This window comes from Hypanus sabinus, unplaced genomic scaffold, assembly GCF_030144855.1.
Source record: "Hypanus sabinus isolate sHypSab1 unplaced genomic scaffold, sHypSab1.hap1 scaffold_487, whole genome shotgun sequence".
In the NCBI taxonomy this organism is placed as follows: Eukaryota; Metazoa; Chordata; class Chondrichthyes; order Myliobatiformes; family Dasyatidae; genus Hypanus; species Hypanus sabinus.
The window spans coordinates 181440-203438 of NW_026781357.1; the positions used below are offsets into that span (position 1 = coordinate 181440).

The 21999-nt window shown below is 43.9% G+C and overlaps 1 protein-coding gene across 1 annotated transcript; it reads left to right on the top strand.

Moving 5' to 3' along the window:
• The first annotated feature begins 6895 nt into the window (after window positions 1-6895).
• Window positions 6896-15171, top strand: LOC132389163 (zinc finger protein 239-like). Its single transcript, XM_059961620.1, has 2 exons — window positions 6896-6951; window positions 11834-15171. Exon 2 carries the CDS (start codon window positions 12190-12192, stop codon window positions 12892-12894), a length of 705 nt encoding a protein of 234 aa, XP_059817603.1. The 5' UTR covers window positions 6896-6951; window positions 11834-12189; the 3' UTR covers window positions 12895-15171.
• The last annotated feature ends 6828 nt before the right edge of the window (window positions 15172-21999 follow it).

Genomic DNA, 21999 nt, shown 5'->3' on the forward strand with positions numbered 1-21999 from the left:
ATCTTATAATCGTCCATCCAGTCTCACCCCAGCCTGCGCCGCTCTGGAGAAAACAACACAAGTTTGTCCAGCCTCTCGTTATAGCTCATGCCCTCTAATCCAGGCAGTGTCCTGGTAAACCTCTTCTGTGCCCTGTCCAAAGCCCCGACATCCTTTCGAGAATGGGGGCGACCAGAACTGTATGAAACACTCCAGATGTGGTCTAACTAGTTTTATAAAACTGTGTTACGAGCTGCAACGTTTTAGAAACGAACCAGCAGCAATAGAGTTCACACTGGAGTCTGGTTTTGATGTTAAAATCACTCTCTTTATTGGTATCTATTTATAATATAGTAACAACGAAATAAAGGAAAGTTAACAGTGTTAAGTGTATATGTGTGTAAATGTATTTCCCAGACTATCGAGTCTGAGGGAACAAAGCTTAGAGTCTTTAAATGGTAAAGTAGGAAAATTCAGTAATCTACGGAATAAATGATGGGAGAGAGATGCTTGTAATCCATGGTGAAACGTAAAGAAAAGGCCGTTACTTCAAAATAACCGTCGACGAAGTTCTTATCCGTTGAATCCGTCCACAGACGAGTTATCAGCGAAAGTGACCTGACAGAGGAATACCGTCTTCCCGGGGTTACCACACAACATACCCAGGCAAGGGTTAACACAAGATATTCCAAAACCCACTCCTATGGATTATACGAAGTGACAGCCACACACATTCGTTGTGCTTCCGTGTACCGTGTACCGTGGGCCGAGGAGACTCTCAACCCTCAGCTGCGAATAACTGAAGCGATCAGCTTTTGCAGTCTCTCTCTCTCTCTCTCTCTCTCTTTAGACTGGCCGACTGCCTGTCTGCAGTTCGCTCTCTCCCTCTCTTCTGGTTCAGTCCACAGTCAGCGCTATCAGCCTGTGACTGACGTCATAGTCCCGCCTCCTCACGCCGGCGCTCTTAAAGAAACAGTCACAGTACGACCGCAGGCTCGTAACAGCCGCAACACAACCTCCCGACTTTTGAACTCAATGCTTCAACTAATAAAGACAACCACGCCATTTGCCTTCTTAACCACTGGATCAATCTGTTTCAGTCTCTTTCAGGGAGCGACGCACTTGGAGTCTAAGATCCCTCTGATCATCGACACTGTTCAGGGTTTTGCATTTAACAGTGTACTGTCTCATACATTCGACCTACCGAGCTGGCAAGATGATCATCACTAATCAAATTTCACTGAGATTTCTCAGGTCCTGTTGAATTTATTGCCAAGTGCACAAGTACGGGAAGGTACAGGTACAGAGGAACACTGACTTGTGGCAGCATCACACGCAAGTACATTCACATAACACACAGAACACAAATTATACGATGCTCTGTCAGTAACAATCTCTAAATATGTTTTATATCATTAACAATATATAAAATACATTGTGTCATGATCAATAGTAAAATGTGCATTTTGTGTCAATAACAGTCTGGAAATGTTGAATTTGGTCCCTGTCTCCATTCCTCCTGCAATCCACAACCAGCTCCTCTTTTTTTGTCACAATGAGGGAGAGGTTGTTTTCTTGTGTCGGGGTGATGACGTCTTCTCTGTAGGCTGCCTCGTTATTATTTGGGATTCGGCCAGTCAGTGTAGTGTATTCAGCAAATTTAATTAACAGATTGGAGCTGTGGGTGGCGACACGTCATGGGAATACAGAGAGTAAAGTAGGGGGGCAAAGAGACACCCCTGTGGGGTATGTGTGCTGAGGGTCAGAGAGACAGAGGTGAGGGAGCCCACTCTTACCACCTGCCGACGATCTGACAGGAAGTCCAGGATCCAGCTACGCAAGGCAGGGTGAAGGCCGAGGTCTCTGAGCTTCTTGTCGATACTTCACGCCTTCGTATGGCTACTGCTCTGCCCATGACTGCAGAGAACTTTGGAGAGCAGAGAACATCAGGGAAACAAGCCTCCCCTCCATGGACTCTTCCTACTCTTCCCCTGCCTCGGAAAAGCAGGCCATGTACTCAAAGACCCTCACATTACCTGGACATTCTTGCTGCAAACCCGCTCTCCCATCGGGGAAGAGATACAAAAGCCTTAAAGTGCGACACGCCCGGCTCAAGGACGGTTTCCTGTCTACAGTTACAAGCTAAATGAATGATAAAATGGACTCGACCTCACAATGTAACTCGACGTGACTCTGCACCATATGTCTAGTGATTGTTTTGCCAGTTTCATTTTTCATTTTTAGAATCTTTTTTATTGATGCTTAATCTTCTACAGCTATATAATGATGCAAAACGTCAATAGATTAGTATGTACACAGTTAATAAAGCTGAAAAAAAACTGATCGTAAAATATAAAAATGGAAACAAATATATATATATAGAAAAATAAGGGAAAAAAGTGTCCCATCTAACGCGGAAAAAAACCCAGTAACCAGAAAAAAAGGGGAAAAGTCCATTAGGAATGAACCCTCCGGAGCAATACGTTTGACCATTACCTAATTTTTTTTAAAAAGAATCATCAACCGTCATTTCACACTTATAAAAAAAATAAAATTGGACGGAAAACATACAGCAACATTCAAATTAAATGATATTATTTGGCAAAAGAACCCCATCTTCTCTCAAAATCGAATCGAGGATCAAAAGTTCTACTTGTATTTCTTCCAAACTAAGACATAACATTCCTTGAGAAAACGATTCAATGAATGTAGGGGAAGAAATATCTTTCCGTAATAAAATAGCCCTTCTTGTCAGTAGAGTAACAAATGCAATTACATGTTGATCTGAAGATGAAATACCCTGAATATGATGTGGAACTTTACCAAATAGAACAGTCAACCTATTAGGTTGTAAATTAATTTTCAGAGCTTTAGAACTTGTAGAAATAAAAGATTTCCAAAACTATTTTAATGAAGAACTTGACCAGAACATACGTGACAAAGTAGCTACTTCAGTTTTACATCTATCTCAGCATTTGTCTATACTAGGAAATATTTTAGATCGTCTCTCCTTTGTTAAGTAATAACGGTGAACAGTTTTAAATGGAATTAAACAATGGTTGGCACATTCAGAAGAGGAATTTACATTTTTAAAAACTCGAAGCCAATCTTCATTAACAAAGGTCATATTAAGTTTTCTCTCCCAATCTTGTTTAATCTTTAGTGATAGGTTCTCGTTTGGTAACAAAAATAAATGATACATTCTGCCAATGGAACCTTTCACAAAGGGATTCAATTTCAAAATGGCATCCAACAAATCAGATTCTTGTAAACATGGAATCTTAGGTAAATAATGTTGTAAAAAATGTCAAAACTGTACATATTGAAAAACATGTGTATGAGCGAGAGAAAATTTGTTAATTAACTCTTCAAAGATCATCAATCGGCCATCACAAAATAAATCTGTAAAAGAAAGGATCCCTTTATTTTTCCATAGGAGAAAAATGGGGTCAGTTGTTGAAGGTATAAATGAGAAGTTTCGATGTAAAAAACTAGTCATCTTAAATTGTTTAAAATTTTTTGAAACACGAAACTGAACCCAAATCCGTAGAGATTGTTTAATAACCGTGTAAAAATTTAAATTTGGAATTTTAAAGAGCTGTAAAAGTAATGGAGCTCCTAATATTGAAGTTAAATGAAATTGTTTAACTGCTTTTAATTCCAAATCAACCCACAATTGATTTTAGTTCTTATCAAGACAATATAACCAAAAACAGGATTCTCTAATGTTCACAGCCCAATAATACAGTCTTAAATTAGGAAGTGCAAGTCCACCATCTTTTTCAGATTTTTGTAAATGATACTAATTAATTTATTGTTCCAAATAAAGGAAGAAATAAGTGAGTCAATTTGATCGAATTTTTTTTAGTTAAAAAGATAGGTATATTTTGGAAAACATATAAAAATCTAGGTAAAATCATTTTCACAGCATGAATACGACCGATTAAAGAAAAAGTAAGTGGATTCCATCAGGAAAATTGTTGTTTCCTGGAGACCATTAAAGGAAATGTATTCGCTTTGTAGAGATATTTATTTTTTTTACAAATTATAATATCTAAATGTATAACGTTATATAAAATACATTGTGTCATGATCAATATTAAAATGTGTATTTTGTGTCAATAACAGACTGGGAAATGTTGAATTTCATCCCTGTCTCCATTCCTCCTGTAATCCACAACCAGCTCCTGTGTTTTTGTCACAGTGAGGGAGAGGTTGTTTTCTTGACACCACTGTGTCGGGGTGATGACTTCTTCTCTGTAGGCTGCCTCGTTATTTGGGATTCGGCCGATCAATGCAGTGTAGTCAACAAATTTAAATAGCAGATTGGAACCCGCCACTGCAGATCAAGAAGGAACAATATACGAATCTTGGGTCTTCCTGAGTTGGTCGAAGGCAATCGACCTTCAGAATGTTTTCCAAAGCTGTTCGCTCGTTTGTTTTCTGACGTTTTGGAGACTCCGCCTGGAATAGACCGGGTACACCGAGCCCCGGTGTTTAACTCCTCTTCTCAACAGAAACCTCGACCTGTGACCATTGCTTTTCATGACTTTCAAACAAAGGTTACCATAGTCCGCCAATATCGTCGGTTAGGTATGATGAAGAAGATAAGATAAGGCTGGTCGAAGATTATTTGCCCGGGGCATTAAGTGAACGTTTTAAGTATGAAAGAAAAGTCATGGCTGCGTTATATAACAGAGACTATAAACCTTCACTAAATTACCCCGCTCGCCTCAGGATCATTTTGAAAAATGAAATGTTGTCTTTCATCCACTGACATTCTTTGTAAACTTTTAACAGTGTAAAGAATTCAAAGGATTTGTCGATAGGAATATCAAACACAACAACACGTTAGCTCCGCTGTATCTATCAGGTCACCAGCGCTTGAGTGCCACCGGTCCTTGAAAGTGGAGACGGAGATGCTGGAGAAGACAGCGCCCCTCTCGCTGCAAGGAGAGCGCGAGCACGTGTCCATCTCCGTGATCTGATTGGATACATCGCCAAGACGTTTAGCAGTGTGACGTCATTCACTGGCTCTCATTTTGGAAGGGATTCAGTGGCACATCGCAGATACACCAACAGCTTCGCTCTGGGAAGCGGCCGTTCACCTGCTCCGTGTGTGCGAAGAGACTCATTCAGTTAACCCACCTTGTGATGCTCCGGTGAGTTCACAATAAATAGAGGCCACATTTCTGTCCGGAGTGAGCAAAGAGTTTTACTCAATCATCCCAGCTGCTGCAACACCAGCAACTTCACATCAGGGAGGAAGTTCAAATCAGCTCCGTGTTAAATGTTTAACCATCACGGTGACTGAAGGCAGCTGCTCATCGTAGCCAGGACTGAACCCTGGTCACTGAGCATTGGAGGAGTCCGTTCTGCTGATGTTAGCCTTAAACTAGACTGATGTTTAATATTGTGGATCTGTGAAAGATAAATCAGTTTTATCAAATCCCGTGTGTCAGGTACTTACCGTCTCCACTACACTCACTATGTACACTAGAGAGGGCACTCGGACCATCTGGTTTCAGCCCATGTTTCTGTTCCGTATCAGTTTATGAAAATCTATCCCTGCCGTTCCCCTCTCGCTCTCCCTGAGATGACAGGTTGCAACTAGTCACCATTCCGTGGGATAGGAAATTCCCCTTGAATTCCATAGAATCACAGAAATCTACAACACATTACAGACCTTTTGGCCCACAATGTTGTGCCGACCACGTAAATTAGTCTCTAAACTGCTTAGAATTACCCTACCGCATAGCCCTCTGTTTTCCTAAGCCCCATGTACCTATCTAAGAGTCTCTTAAAAGATCCTATTTTATCCGACTCTTCCACCGTCGCTGGCAGTGCATTCCATACACAATCGCCACTGTTGTTTAAAAATCTTAGCTCTGACATCTCCTCTGTACCTACTTCCAAGCAGCTTAAACCTATTCCCCCTCGTGTTAGCCGTTTCAGCCCTGGGAAAAAGCCTTTGACTATCCACACGACCAATGCCTCTCATCATCTTATACACCTGCATGAATTCCCTGCATGATTTTTGCCCGGGCTGAACAAGACGATGAGCTCACTGTGGTTGTGACGTTGTTCAGGGCTCCGGACGAAGTTGGTTAAACTCCTTCTTCCCCGCTCTTTTCAATGTTTTCAGTCATTCTCACTAATTTCAAAGGTCTTCGCTTCGAACTGCTGGGTTGTTAATGAACATCTGAAGTCTGACAGCAGACTAGCGAGTGAATGGAGCAGAGTCAGAAACCAAGTTGCCAGTCAGGGATTTGGGGCTCCAGAAAGAGATGGGGCCTGGAGTTTACGAGGAGGAGGAAGAAGAGAAACTGAACCTGTAGGATGTGGCTACGAATGAAAGATCAGACACATTTGGAAACTGCTTGATTGAAAAAAAAAACTGGTTAATTTCTGCAAAATACTGGAGGAAATCAACAGATCAGGCAGCAAATGTAGAGAGGAATAAATAGACTACGTTTAGGCCGAGACCCTTCAGCATGCCTAGACTGTGTACTCCTCTGCTTAGTTGCTACCTGAACTGCACAGTTCCGCCAGCATTGTGTGTGTCTGTGTGTGTGTGTGTGTGTGTGTGTGTGTGTGTGTGTGTGTGTGTGTGTGTGTTTCTAGCAACTGCGGAATCTCTTGTGTTTTATATCTGCCTCTGTAACAGGGTTATACGAGAGGCATTAGATAAATAGAATGCCTGTTGATATTGAGTATATTGTTTTTGGGTGCCGCTTTCCACGTTAAAACAGCTGCTGAGTTCTCTACACAGAAAAAAAAACCCTGAGGTGTGGACATGAAACCGGTGCTAGCAGGAAAGTTTAATGGCACCGCGATTACCCATAAAGCCCTGAGTTTAAAATTTCGCTGTTTCTGAGGCAACGATCAAAAGTGCAGGCATCAAGGTCGATGACGTCACCGAATAGCACGCATGCGCGCCGTACACAAAGGACCTCCGGAGGATCGGTAAAGGTAAGAATGATTTTTCGGGCTGCTATCTTAAACACCGACTGAGGGACATTTGCTGTGAACTCTGGACATCATAGTCCGCAATCCTGGGACAGTCCTGCTCTCTTCCCTCTCTCTCAGCCCCGCGATCCGTACATGGGCCCCGGGGAGCTTCCGGCCGCTAAGGGAATGGGAACCGATGGATCTCTCAGACAGAGCTGAGCTCCAGCTATCTAAAATGCAAGGATTAGGAACTCGGAGAAAGGGAACAAAATCTTTTACATCAGCAGTTGAGAAAATCACCTTTGTTCTATCTCCGATCACAAACAAGAGAAAATGTGCAGATGCTGGAAATCCAAGCAACACACACAAAATGCCGGAGGAACTCAGCATTAGGACTTTTTTCAATAGATGCTGCCTGGCCTGCTGAGCTCCTCCAGTATTTTTTGTCAGTTGCTTGAGCTACCTCCTCTAGTTCTGCACTTTTCTACCGGTGAGAACATGTTTTGTCCCGTTCTCTCTGGGTACGTAATGATATCAAACACCTTTGTCCTGGGCAACAAGCAGCTTTCACATCACAAATGTGCCAGACTCCAATGAGACAGACTACTGCCCTTCTCTTCATATTCATTGGCATTGCATTCACTGAGTTCAACACCATCTGTCACTTGGGAGAGGGTTCAGGGGAAATATTTATATACAATACAGAAACTGGTGTTACAGTATTGTGGTGATGCAAAATTTGCTGGAGAATTTGCAAGTGGGGAGTGATATTTGGAAATCTGACCTTTGAAAGTATCATTTAGCAAGCAAATCACATATGGACGGTTTGCAAAAGTTCTAGTGAGAAAATCCTTCATAACCCACAACAGGCCTGTTACATAGTTTGTGTGAGAGTGCTGATGAACTCGATCAAACCCAGAGGAGATCAAAGTTCTTATCGACAGTGATTTGCTAGCTGTTAAAAGAAATACCTCCCTATTTAAAATTCAGTGTGCATGTTGTCAGTGGGTAAATATTGCACAGCACAAGGTGTTTCGGCACACCGGTCATTACAAATTAGACGGTACATTGGTGGGAAGGCGGGGAGACCTCCAGTGCCCCTGATACCCTCACATACAAGATGTGCATACAGCTGCAGCCTGTAACCCTGCATTTTAAGGAGCTGAAGCTGGAAATGGATGAATTCTGGATCATCTAGGAGTTGGAGGGGGTGATAGTTATAACATCAAGAGAGGTGAGTTACACTCAAGGTGCAGGACACATTAAACTGGGTGAGAGTAAGGAAGGGGAATGAGGTTAAATAGCCAACACAGAGTACTCTTGGGGTCATCTCATACAACAACAGGTGGACCACTTTACAAACTGTTGGGGGGACGGGTTACCTGGCAGAGGAAAGTCAAATGTTCGGAAATTAAAACTAGCAGAGATCTAATATCCTAGTGGTAAGGCTTGCTATTGCTAGTGTGTGGAGTGGAGGGTGTTTGGTGAAACTAAATTTGCAGGGGGGAATTGGAGTCAGAATGCCAGAACAGATGGTGAAGCGGGTGAAATGAATTGACTTATACCATTCATATACATGAGGAGTAGAAATCTTCATATTACTTCTTCATCTAAATGTGCAAACTGTAATTTACAATAAATAGTTTATACTTAGGACAGTCATTATAACAGAAACACAATTGTATCAGCATAAATTAATCAGTCTGTTGCCCTGGTGGAAGAAGCCGTCCAGGAGCCTGTTGGTCCAGCTTTTATGCTGCTGTACCATTTCCTGGAAGGTCGCAGCTGGAACAGTTTGTTGTTGGAGTGACATGGGTCCACAATGATCCTTTGGGACTTTTTACGCACCTGTCTCTGTAAATGTCCTGAACAATGGGAAGCTCACAACTACAGATATGCCGGGCTGTCCGCACCACTCTCTGCAGAGCCCTACGATTGAGGGAAGTACAGTTCCCATATCAGGCAGTGATGCAGCCAGTCAGAATGCTCTCAATTGTGCCCCTGTAGAAAGTTCTTAGGATTTGGGGCCCCATCCCAAACTTCTTCAACCGTCTGAGGTGAAAGAGGCACACGGCCACGTACCACACAGCCGGTATGTACAGACCACATGAGATCCTTGGTGATGTTTATGCTGAGGAACTTAAAGCTGTTCACTCTCTCAACCCCACATCCATTGATGTTAAAAGGGGTTAGCCTGTCTCCATTCCTTCTGTAGTCCACAACCAGTTCCCTTGTTTTTGTGACATTGAGGGAGAGGTTGCTTTCTTGACACCAGAAAGATGTTGTTCAGACCTCAGATAGAGTCAGCAGACAAAAGGTTAAGCATGGTATGATGAACGTGCTGAGCTGTATATATCACAATGCAAGAAGCATTGTAGGAAAGCCCGATGAGCTCATGACAGGGAATTTGATATTGTAGCCATTATTGGGACTTGGTTGCTCCCAACACTCTGAGAGATTTAGAAAAAAAAAACTTTGTAGAGATCGCAGACTATGCTTAGAAACAAAGATTGATATAGTAAGCGATTTTAACTTTTTATATATTGAGTGGAATTCCCATACTGTAAAAGGACTAAATGGAGTAGAGTTTGTCAAATGTGCTCTTAATCAGGACGTCGTATTCCCGACATAGAGGTGTGCGGTAAGCTGTTAGGAAATGATCTTGCATTAGTGACAGAAGTTTGTGTATGGGAACACTTTGTATCTAGCGATCGTAATGACATAAGGTTCCAAGTAAATATGGAAAAAGAGAGGGCTGGACCATGGTTTGAGTTTCTAAATTGGAGAAAAGACAATTTTGATGGTATCAGAAAGATCTAATAAGTGTGGATTGGGACTGGCGGTTTTTCTAGCAAAGGAGTACTTGTAAGTGTGAGTTCTTCAGAAGTGAGGGAGTAGAGTTTGTATGTGCCTGCCAGAATAAAAGTGGTAAGGTAACTGGTACAGTGAAACTTGGGTTTCAAGAGATATTGAGACCTCGGATATTTTGTTCCTCTAAGTGTCTCAGACTGCTGGGCGCTACCAAGACTCATTAATGACTGACTCATTAATCATCATTCCAAGCCCTGAGCTTATCTGACTTTTTGTTTAGTCGTCTTCTGTTGGTTCCTAGAAGCTTCCCAATAGTTTTTTTGTTCTTTTGTTTGTCCTGTCTTTGTCTTTTATGTTGGTTTTGGCTTCTCATTTCAGCCATAGTTGTGTCCTCCTGCCTTTCCAATGCTTCCATTTCTTTGGGATATATCTGTCACTCAGCTCCCAAATTGCTCCCAGAAACTCCAGCCATTGCTGCTACGTTGTCACTCCTAACTTTTCCCTCCCAAACACGTTTGGCCAGCTCCTCTGTTACAGAAACATGGAGAAGTTCAGTACAGAAACAAGCTATTTGGCCCATCTGGTCAATGCCAAAAAAAATTTAAGCTGTCTAATGCAACGACCTGCACTGGGAACATCGCCCTCCATACCCCTACCATACAGGTACCTATCAAACTTCCCTTAATTGAGAAATCGAGTTCATATTCACCACTTGTGCTGGCATCTCTTTCCACACTCTCACGACCATTTCAGTAAAGAGCTTTCCCAAATGTTCCTGTTAAACTTTCCCCACTTACCCATGACCTCTGGTTGTCATCCTACCCAACCTCAGTGAAAAAAGCTGCTTGCATTTACCCTATCTGTACCCTCATAATTTTGTAGACTTATAACAAATCCTCAGAGCAATGTCTAATTTCCTTGTTTATGTTTAGAGCCTTTTTTAGGTTTATGAAATGATGAGGGATGTTGATCGTGTGGATAGCCAGATGCTTGTTACATTGGCCTTTATAAATCTAAGTATAGAGTATAACAGTTGGAATGTAATGGTGAAGGGGTATTAGACATTGGTAAGACTGAATTTGGAGTATTCTGTGCAGTTTTGGTCACCTAATTACAGGAAGGATATTAATAAGGTTGAAAGAGTGCAGCGAAGGTGTACAAGGATGTTGCTGGGACTTGAGAAAGTGAGTTACAGAGAAAGGTTGAATGGGTTAGGACTTTATTCCCTGGAATGTAGGAGAACGAGGGGTGATTTGATAGAGGTGTATAAAATTATGATGGGTATAGATAGAGTGAATGCAAGCAGGCTTTTTCCACTGAGGCCAGGGGAGAAAAAAAACAGTCATGGGTTAAGGGTGAAGGGGGAAAAGTTTAAAGGGAACATTAGGGGGTGCTTCTTCACTCAGAGAATGGTGGGAGTGTGGAATGAGCTGCCAGATGAAGTAGTGAATGCGTACTCACTTTTGACATTTAAGAAAAACTTGGACAGGTATATGGATGAGATGGGTTTGGAGAGATATGGCCCAGGTGCAGGTCAGTGGGACTAGGTAGAAAAATGGTTCTGCATAGCCATGAAGGGCCAAAAGACCTGTTTCTGTGCTGTAATGTTCCATGGTTCTATAGTTGAAATTTCCCAGGGAAGAAATAGCTAACATGAGGGGGCATCATTTTAAGCTGCATGGATGTAGATACCGAGGGGATTTTGGAGTAAGATTTTACACAGAGAGTGGTGGGTGCGTGAAATGCACTGCCGGATATTTGTGTGAGAGTGCTTCAGTTACTGTGGGGCCAGCAACCCATGCAGCTCAGTTGGAACAGGGAGTAATACCAATGGCGAGAGTCAAACTGAGCCAGGTCACAGATTGAAGATGGCAGAAATGCCCCATTCTTATAGAGACAGGAGGAGCATCTGAGAGTTTGATGGTCATTTCAGATACCAGCAATCTGCCCAGTTAGAAGATGATTTCTCTCTCCAACTTGGGATGAACTTTACTGTAACAGTGTGATGTCAGATCACACCTTGACAACTCAAGTGATCTCATCTGAAATGTTGTCCTACCCCATTGATGGATTTTGTAAATCTTTTTTACAGGTTAAAAATGTCAAGGAATTTGTCTACGGGAATCTCAAACACAACACACCAGTTTTGCTGTCTTTGTCCAGATATTTAAGAAGTGCAGCAAGGGATTCACTCGATCATCCTTCCTGCTCAGACTGTGGGGAGGGATTCACTCGATTGTCCTTCCTGCTCAGACTGTATGGAGGGATTCACTCTGTCATCTAACTGACTGGCACACCCATCGTTTTACATGGCCGTTCACCTGCTCAGACAGTGGGAATGGATTCACTCGGTCATTTCAACTGAAGGTACTTCAGCAAGTTCACACTGGGCAGAGGCTGGTCATCTGCTGAACTTGTGGGAAAGGATTCACTCGGTCATCTGACCTAATGGCTCACCAGCGAGTTCACACCAGGGAGTGGCCGTTCACCTGCTCAGACTCTGGGAAGGGATTCACTCGGTCATCTGACGTAATGGCTCACCAGCGAGTTCACACTGGGGAGAGGCCGTTCATCTGCTCAGACTGTGGGAAGGGATTCATTTCGCCATCTAAACTGAAGATACATCAGAGAGTTCACACTGGAGAGAGGCCATTCACCTGCTCAGATTGTGGGAAGGGATTCACTCAGTCATCCTACCTACTGGTACACCAGTCAGTTCACACTGGGGAAAGGGCGTTCACTTGCTCAGAGTGTGGGAAAGGATTTACTCAATCATCCACCCTAATGGCTCACCAGCGAGTTCATAGTGGGGAGCGGCTGTTCACCTGCTCGGACTGTGGGAGGGGGTTCACTCGGTCATATAAACTGAAGGTACATCAGCGAGTTCACACTGGAGAGAGGCCATTCACCTGCTCGGACTGTGGGAAGGGATTCACTCAGTCATCTCTACTGAAGTTACATCAGCGAGTTCACACTGGGGAGCGGCCGTTCTCCTGCTCAGACTGTGGGAAGGGATTCACTTGCTCATCTCAACTGAAGGTACATCAGCGAGTTCATACTGGGGAGAGGCCGTTCACCTGTTCAGTCTGTGGGAAGGGATTCACTTTGTCACCTCACCTACTGAGACACCAGTTAGTTCATACTGGGGAGTAGCCATTCACTTGCTCAGTCTGTGGAAAGGGATTCACTGAATCATCTTTCCTGCAGAGACACCAGTCAGTTCACACTGGCAAGTGGCGGTTCACCTGCTCAGACTGTGGGAAGGGATTCAATTGGTCATCTCACCTGCTGTCACACCAGTCAGCCCATACAGGGAAAGGGCTGTTCACCTGCTCAGTCTGTGGGAAGGGTTTCATTTCATCATCTCAACTGAAGATACATCAGCGATTTCACACCGGGGAGAGGCCTTTCTCCTGCACAGACTGTGGGAAGGGATTCACTATGTCATCTCATCTGAAGGTACATCAGAGAGTTCACACTGGGGAGAGGCCATTCACCTGCTCAGACTGTGGGAAGGGATTCACTTCGTCATCTCAACTGAAGGTACATCATAGAGTTCACACTGGGGAGAGGCCGTTCACCTGCTCAGACTGTGGGAAGGGATTCACTCGGACATATCATCTACAGAGACACCAGCGAGTTCACACTGGGTAGAGGCCAATTTCATGCTCAGACTTTGGGAAAAAATTCTCTCAGCTAAATCAACCAATGTATATCACTGTTGACACTGGGGATATTCCGTTCACCTGCTGTGAATATGGGAATCGATTCACTTAGTGAACTAACCTTATGTAACTCTTGCTTTGGCTAGTAGCTTAATATAACGGGTGATAGACCCCAGCCTGGCTAAACTTAAGAAATATCATTTGGATGGATGCTGTGTGATGTGTCCCCTGCTACAAATCAGAACCCTGAAATAACAGTAAACAACATGTGATTAAACAATTGAGCTTTGTAATTCATACTTTGACCAGTGGGTTAGTAAAGAAAGCAAATTTAAGAAAAAGAAAAAGGACCCATTCTCTCCATTTGCATTTTCTCATCTCTCCCTGGCAAAAGACCATGAAAATCTCTCTTCCAGACTCACAAGAAAGAACATTTCTGTCATTGGATAGCCCCATAGTCGTAGCCTAAACATTGCTGCTACTGAGAAACCATTACCTCAGCTGGGAAACTTTACTGAGAGGTCCTTACATTAGCAGTGAAACCTTACAGCATGTAAGACTTGTGATACACTACTGGGTTCACACTGGGGAGAAAGTTTCAATGAGCTGCATGCTGGATATTTGTCCATCACCATTGCTGAATGCAACTTCGAGACTGACTGTCGGTGCTGAACTCTGCAATTATTGCTGCGGCTCACCACACCCAGTTCTGCACCCTGGTCACTGGGCATGGGAGGAGTTTCTTCTGCTGCACATTCACCTTTAATGGGACTGGAGTTTAATATTCTGGATCTGAGACAAATAAATCAATTATATTTTAAACTCTGTCTCTGGTACTTACTGAATTTATAACACACCTAGTGTACAGTAGAGAGTCAATTCAAGCCAGCTGGACCCTGCCAGTGATCCAGTTCCACAACAGTTCTTTTAAATCTTCTCCTGTTGTTCATCTCTCGCTCTCCCTGGGTGGTGAGATCCACCACTGGATCCATATTCCAGTGGTGACGGATTCCAAACAGACACCACTCTGTGGTGAAGAGGTTTCCCTTGAGTTTTCTGCAGAGTGAAGAAGTCGAGGAGAAGGAAATCAGAAGTGGGGTGTGGCAATGTCAGAGTTGAAACATTTTGAAGCTGATTGACAGAGAAAATCTTTTGTTTGTCTGACTGATAACACGAACAATACCTGTGTTGAAGTGCTCCACTGTTTGAGGAACTGTGTGTGTTCGGAAATGCTTTATCTATTAAGGGAGTTGTTCCTGCTTGTTTATCTTGTAATATTATATCTGGATCGTTGTTATGGATTGTCCTATCTGAAATAATGTATTGATTAATGTATAATTTTGTCATCATTTCATCTGCTCAGATTGTTGGGATGTCTCCCATGGAGGATCATACTCGTTCAACTGATTAATGTTTCCTTCCATAGTGATGATTAATTTTTCTGAGTTGGCCTCTCATTTTAGATTTCCGGTCTGTATTTCTTATCACAATTGCATATACACACATGGAGTGCTGAATCCAGTTCATTTTTGATGAAAACATATATACCTTGAAGTTTTATCTGACTGTTCTGTGATATTTTTTTATTTCATGTGTGTTATTTCCCTTCCTCCATCTGTCCAAGGTAGTGTTAATCTAAGTGGGTTTGAGTGTAAATAGTCTTTTCTAAAGCTTTCTTATTGTTTATCTTTCTAAATTTTACTAATTGAAATGGGACCAAGATATTTTTATAAAAAAATAGTCAATGTCAGTATTGATGAAAGTGTTTATTGCCTGTGTTGTATTTGTTAATTATTGAGCTCAATTTGGTAGTTTTTTTTTAAAAGTCTTGAACTGAATTTTGTCAAAGGTTTTCCCTATTTTGCAGTACTTTCTATTTTCTTTGCTTGTTGATATTCCAGATATGTGGGTATCAAGTGTCCTGGTGAAGGATCTTGGCCAGAAATGTTGATTCCCATCCATAGATGCTGCTTGACATGCTGAGCTCCTCCAGCACTTTGTGTGTAGTTCTCTAGATTTCTTGCAACTGCAGGTCCTCTTGTTTCCCAGATACTTATATGTTTCTTGAAAGAAGAAGCCAAGAACAAGCTGGTAGTGGGGTTGTGTGGCTCTGTTGGTAAAATATTAAATGAAATAATTAGAAAGAAGTGGCGTAGGGTAGGAAGGTGTAAAATCTGTGGGTAGAATTAAGGAACAGCAAATGTAAAAAAAAATCCCTGATGACAATTGTACAGAGACCCCCAAACAGTCGTAAGTATGTGGTCCTCAAATTACAATGGGAGACAGAAAATGCGTGCCAAGAGGGCAATGTTACAGTAGTCATGGGGGATTGTCATGCAGGTAATTAGGAAAATTAGGATGGTGTTGGTCTCAAGAGGAGGAATTCCTGGAATGCCTACAAGATGCTTTTTTAGAGCAGCTCGTGATTGAGTTCACTTGGGGATCAGCTATTCTGGATTGGGTGTTGTAATAAACCAGAATTAATTAGGTCACTTAAGTCCAAAGAACCTTTAGTGATCTTAATCTGATCTAATTCACCCTGACATTAGAGAAGGAGAAGCTAAAGTCAGGTGGAATAAAGAGAATTAGAGGGGCACGAGAGAAAAATTGTTCAAAATTGATCTAAAAAAAACATGGGCTGGGATGAAAACAGATCAGCAATGTCTGGAATTTTTGGAAGGCACAGGATATATACTGTGGCATGCAAAATTTGGGCACCCCTGTTCAAAATTTATTTTACTGTGATTAGATAAGCGAGTAAAAGATGACTTGATTACAAAAGGCATAAAGTTAAAGATGACACTTTTTAAATATATTTTAAGCAAGATTACATTTTTATTTCCATCTTTTACAATTTCAAAATAACAAAAAAGGAAAAGGGCCCAAAGCAAAAGTTTGGGCACCCTGCATGTTCGTTACTGAGTAAAACCCCCTTTGGCAAGTATCACAGCTTGTAAACACTTTTTGTAGCCAACCAACAGTCTTTCAGTTCTTGTTTGAGTAAATTTCTGGGTTCACTCATAAGTAGCAAAGTACTGACTGTGGAAACTACAAATGAGAATATTATTCAGGTCACAGAGCAGCAGTACTGAAACAGGCCTACTAGTCCATGCTGACCTGTTTTTGTTGTTACTGCCTGGTTCCAGCTACCTGCTCCAGAGCCTCCATACACCTCCCATCCACGTCCTCACCCAAATTCCTTTTCAGTGTCTAAATCGAACCCACATCCTCCACTTCCACTGGCAGCTCATTCCACACTCTCACCAACCTCCGAGTGAAGAATACCCCTTCAGGTTCCCCGAAAATAATTTACTTTCACCCTGAACGTATGTCCAATGTCAGGGTGAGAGGGAGGACGGGGCACAGAGGGAAGACAGTAAGGGAAGGTGGTGGTCGAGTGCAGAGAGGGAAACAGAGTGGAGAGTTTATACTTAATATCTTTCAGAAAAAGTAATTGTTTGAACTTACTGCAAACCTGCTGTCCATACCCTGCACGTTATTGATCTAGATGACAAGTAGCAGTGCTTGGCGTTCAAAGTAAATATTGTTATCAGAGCACACATATGTCACCACATACAACCCTGAGATTGTTTTTCCTACAGGAACACTTAGCAAATCTATAGAATAGTAAAAGGATCAATGAAAGTTCAACTAGAGCATAGAATTCAACAAACTGTGCAAATGCAAATATATTCAAATATCAATGAATAATGAGAGCAATGTGGTGTAACCCTGAGGAACCTCACTAGGCCCGGGCCTCGAGTCCAATAAACAGCCTCCCACCATCAGTCTCTGCTTCCTACCATCAAGACAACTGTGCATCCAGTGAGCCAGCTCTCCCTGGATCCCGTGTGATCTGACTTTCCACAGCAACTTACCATGTGAACCTTATCAAAGGCCTCACTGATGCCCACATCAGCCACGATCCTGGGGCGGAGGTGTCACAGATAAAGAGGGCATGGATTTAAGCAGAGGATGAAGAGCTTTAGAGGGATCTGAGGAAGAGATTTCCCACTCAGAGGGTAGCTGAAATCTGGAACACACTGCCCGAGGTGGTGGTTGAGGCTGTTCCCTTCACAACATTTACGAAGAGGATGAGCATTGAAACTGCCGAGATACAGTCGGCTGTGAACCAAGTGCTGATAAATGGGACCAGTGGAGACAGTGAGTGGATGGTCAGAACAGGTATGGCCGGCCAAAGGCCTGTTTCCATGCTCTGTGATCCACCACTCCGGACATGTCAGATTAATGATTGTACCACTGCAAGGCATTGATTTCAAAACTCCACACCCCTCTCCATCCTGAAATAAACCAGACTGAACTCCTTTGTCACTACTGTGAGTATCAGTTTCTGTCAAGGTAACATACAAGTTGATCACTTTTGCTGAACAACTGGCAATTGATGAAGTTTCTTCCGTTAATGTTGCTGCCTTACAGCAAAGCTAAATCTCTCACTGTGTCAGAATCAGTAATTAAATCAGACCCCAAACACTCTGCTTTCATCCCTGCATGTTATAACTGGAACCATCTCACTGAGGGTCTGATGGAGACATGGGATCACATATCCCCTGCTCCTGACATTTCAATTACCCTCAAAATGGTTTACTGATTCAGTCTGAAGGTTATGGTACATTCAGCTCGTCATCAGACCTGACAAACCATGTCTTCCCACAGCTGGTTCCACATGTTGGTGTGTCCTCTTTCCTCCACCTCCAGGGAAGCTGCATCTCCACACAAACTCCTCACTTGAGATGACTGTCTATACCCGTGACACAGGAAATCACATCTCTGTCACTCTCCTGATACCGTGTCTGACCTGCTCACCCCCGGGTATCCTCCATCAACAAGCCTCTTCCTCAGACACCATCTGTGAGATTATATAAAAATATAATTACTGTAAAACGATCTATCAGACAGCTCCTGCAGCCCATCACCCCGGACGATGATTTGCTGATTAAAACTCTCTCTTCTCAGGCCTTTCCCTACTCCCTTTCCCTACTCCCTTTCCCTTTGCAAACTCCAGATAAGCCAGCTGATCCGAATCCACTGTGAGGACATTTATATCTCACAGGAGGATGTAGAAACCCGTGTTGTCCTCTGATACAGAGGTCACTGACACCCCACCGCCATCCCAATCTGCACCAACAGCCAATGACGCTGACAGCTCTTCCAGACACTGGGGCTTTGTAACAAACACAATGTTAGCAGCAAGATTAAACAGTAATTCATTCGAAGAGAGAATGGCTGCTTCCTGAAAGGACACGCGAGCGTCCGACACAACGGAGCAGATCCTCCCCTGTTTACAACTTCATTTGACCCGGGTCACGTTACGTCCGATCATCCCACTTTCTCACAACAGCAAACCCACCCTCCCCGACTATGATCCTACACCTTCCCTGCACTCAGCCCACGCCCAAGTCCACCCACAACCTCTACCCACACACACATAGACAGATCCCCTTCACACTAAATCCCTCCCAGCCTGGGAACCACAACTAACTGATCCCACAGCCTGGCCTCGGACGCAAAGTTAAAACTGGGGCTGCGGGTCCGGAGAGCCCGGAGCCTCCAGCCGTCCGGCAGAGCTCGTTCCCGGCACTTTTCATTGAAACATAGAAAACCTACAGCACAATACAGGCCCTTCGGCACACAAAGTTGTGCTTCCACGGCAGCTGGCCCCTGGTTTCCGCAAACCCGAAATCAGACCCTTCTTCACGGACTCCTGAACAGAATAACGGCCGGCGACAGCTCCAGTCGGCACTGCGCCTGCGTTTAGCAGGAGGTTCTGTGCTGCACCAGTCGTGGCCGGAGGTCCCTACAGAGGGACCAGTGGACGGAGGCGGGAGGGACAACGGAGAGGTAAATCACAAACACGACAAAGTCTGCAGATGCTGGAAATTCAGAGCAACACAAACAAAATGCTGGAGGAACTCAGCTGGCCGGGCAGCATCTACCGGAAAGAATCAGCAGTCGACGTTTCCAGTTGAACCCTCCTTCAGGACTGAGATGGGATGGGAGAAATATCTGAATAAAATCGGGGCGGGCGAGGAAATGTCTCGCTGGAAGGTGATAGGTGAATCCAGGTAGGTGGGAAAGCTCAAGAGCAGAAGAAAATAGAGTCTAATAGGAGAGGAGAGTGGAGAATCGGAGAAAGGGATGGAGCAGTGGATCCAGAGAGAAGTGATAAGCAGGAGAGAGGACGTGAGAAGTCAGAGAGGGAGTGGGAGGGAGGGGTGTGAATGAAATTTATTCACCGGAAGGAGAAATCTATATTTATGCTATCAGGTTGCGGGGGGGGGGGGTGCCCAGACGGAGTATAAGTTGCTGATCCTGGACACTCAGGGTGGACTCGTCTTGGCAAAAGATGGGCTGACACGTCGGAACGAGAATGGGAATCGGAATTGAAATGTTTGGACACCGGAAGTCCCGCTCTGAGCGGATAGTTCAAAGTTTAATTTATTATAAAAGCAGGTATCCATAAACAACTCTTGAGTTTTTTTTTTCTTCTTCTCCAGAGAACCACGAAACAAAAAAAGAGCATGAAAGTCGCTCAGGGAGAAGAATCAAACTACCCCCCCTCCCCCGCATAAAAAAGATCTTCATCCTGATCATCAAACCCCAAACACACCCCTCTGGAGAAAATGGAACAATAACATCGACTCCCCCCCGATAAAAAAAAACACCCCTACCCCGCACAACTGCGGAGGAGCCGGTGTCACGAGTGTCGAGGTGGCCGCATCGGGAGCAGCGGACACAACGGGCGACCCCGGAAGATTCACAGGTGAAGTGTCGCCTCACCTGGAAGGATGTTTGGACAACGGAGAGAGTTCGGCCGTCCGGCCCTTTCACTGTGACACCCCGAAATCCACATCAAATCCGTCCAAACGAATCTGGGCGAGCTTTAATGGCCAATAAATATAATTCCTCTCAGCGATCAGCTGTCTGAGTGATTCCCTGACTCTGAGAGGAGGGGGTATCTATGGTCCACACTGTCAGGGTGTTGAGTTTACCAGGAGACAAAGACTGCAGGGACGAGAGGTTTTCTGTTGACTAATACACTGTGTGTGGACCCCGCCGGCAATTCTGGTGTTGAGACCGGAATCGAGACAAACACCACGCTGCCCACTCCACCAACAACACGGCACAGCCGGACACATAACAGGGGCCTTTACATCTCACAACGCTGGATTCAGTGATGAAACCCGTGAATAATGTTGTTGTCCCTCTGAAATCATAAGGAACGCCCATTAAGGCTACACCCCTACAGGTGACCTCACACAGACTCCCCCTCCCGCCTGACGTGCTCTCCACAGCGGGATCTGCCCTCACGTGCGCGGTGTCTTAAATAAATAAATGATAGATAGATAAGGTATGGGGAAAGACGGAGAGGAGGGGCATTAACTGAAGTTAATCAATAGTAATCAATATTCAGATTCAATAAAAAGAGTAATCAATATTCATACCGTCAGGTTGTAATATCAGATGTTGTTCCTCCAACCTGAGTGTGGCTTCATCTTGAAGTAGAGGAGGCCACGGTCAGACATATCAGAATGGGAATGGGACGTGGAATTAAAATGTGTGGCCACTGGGAGGTCCTGCTTTCACTGACGGACAGAGCGTGGGTCTTCGGAAACAAAAGGATGCGCCAGCAGAGAATATGGCAGAGGATGGTTTCGATCCATCGACCCCTGGATTATGGGCCCACCACGCTTCCGCTGTTAAAAATCGGAGTAACTCAGCAGGTCCGGGCAGTATGTATGGAACTGAATACAAAGGGAACGTTTCGGGCCGGGACCTTTTATTGGAACTGGAAATGAAGAGGGGAGAGGCAATATCAATGATTGAGTTGGAATGTATGGGTTGCTTTGCTGTGAGACTCGGAGCTCAGGGTCTGTGTTTAAACAGCACATTCCTCAGAACAGGGAGCGGACTTTCTGCTGAAAACAAATCCAACTGGTTCGAAGTTTCACTCTCAGTCACGCAAACAAAGTCACTTTAGAATTCTATTCAACTATTTAATGTACAAGGGTATAATGTACAATGAAATGAATGTACAAGGGTATATGTGCTATCGTAGGGACAGAAATGTGGGGGGAGGGGGAGGGGTGGCCCTGTTGGTGAGGAAAGAGATTCAGTCCTTTGCAAGGGGGGGCATAGGATCAGGAGAAGTAGAGTATGTGTACATAGAACTGAGGAACAGTAAGGGCAAAAAGACACTAATGGGTGGTGTCTACAGGCCCCCAAACAGTAGCATGGATATTGGATGCAAGTTGAATAGGGAGTTAACATTGACATCTGGCAAAGGCAATGTCGCAGTAGTTATGGGGGATTTCAACATGCAGGTGAACTGGGAGAATCAGGTTGGTGCTGGACCCCAGGATAGGGAGTTTGTAGAGTGCCTACGGGATGCATTCTTGGAACAGCTTGTATGAGAGCCAACCAAGGACAAGGCTACTCTGGATTTAGTGTTATGTAATGAACAGGATTTGAAAAGCGATCTTGAAGTAAAGGAGCCATTAGGAGGTAGTGACCATAATATGATAAGTTTTTATCTGCAATTTGAGAAGGTTAAGGGCAGATCGGAGGTGTCAGT

What these genes read in the sequence shown, in the direction of transcription:
- LOC132389163 (XM_059961620.1), top strand. Translation starts at nt 12,190, where the DNA reads ATGGCTCACCAGCGAGTTCACACCAGGGAGTGGCCGTTCACCTGCTCA.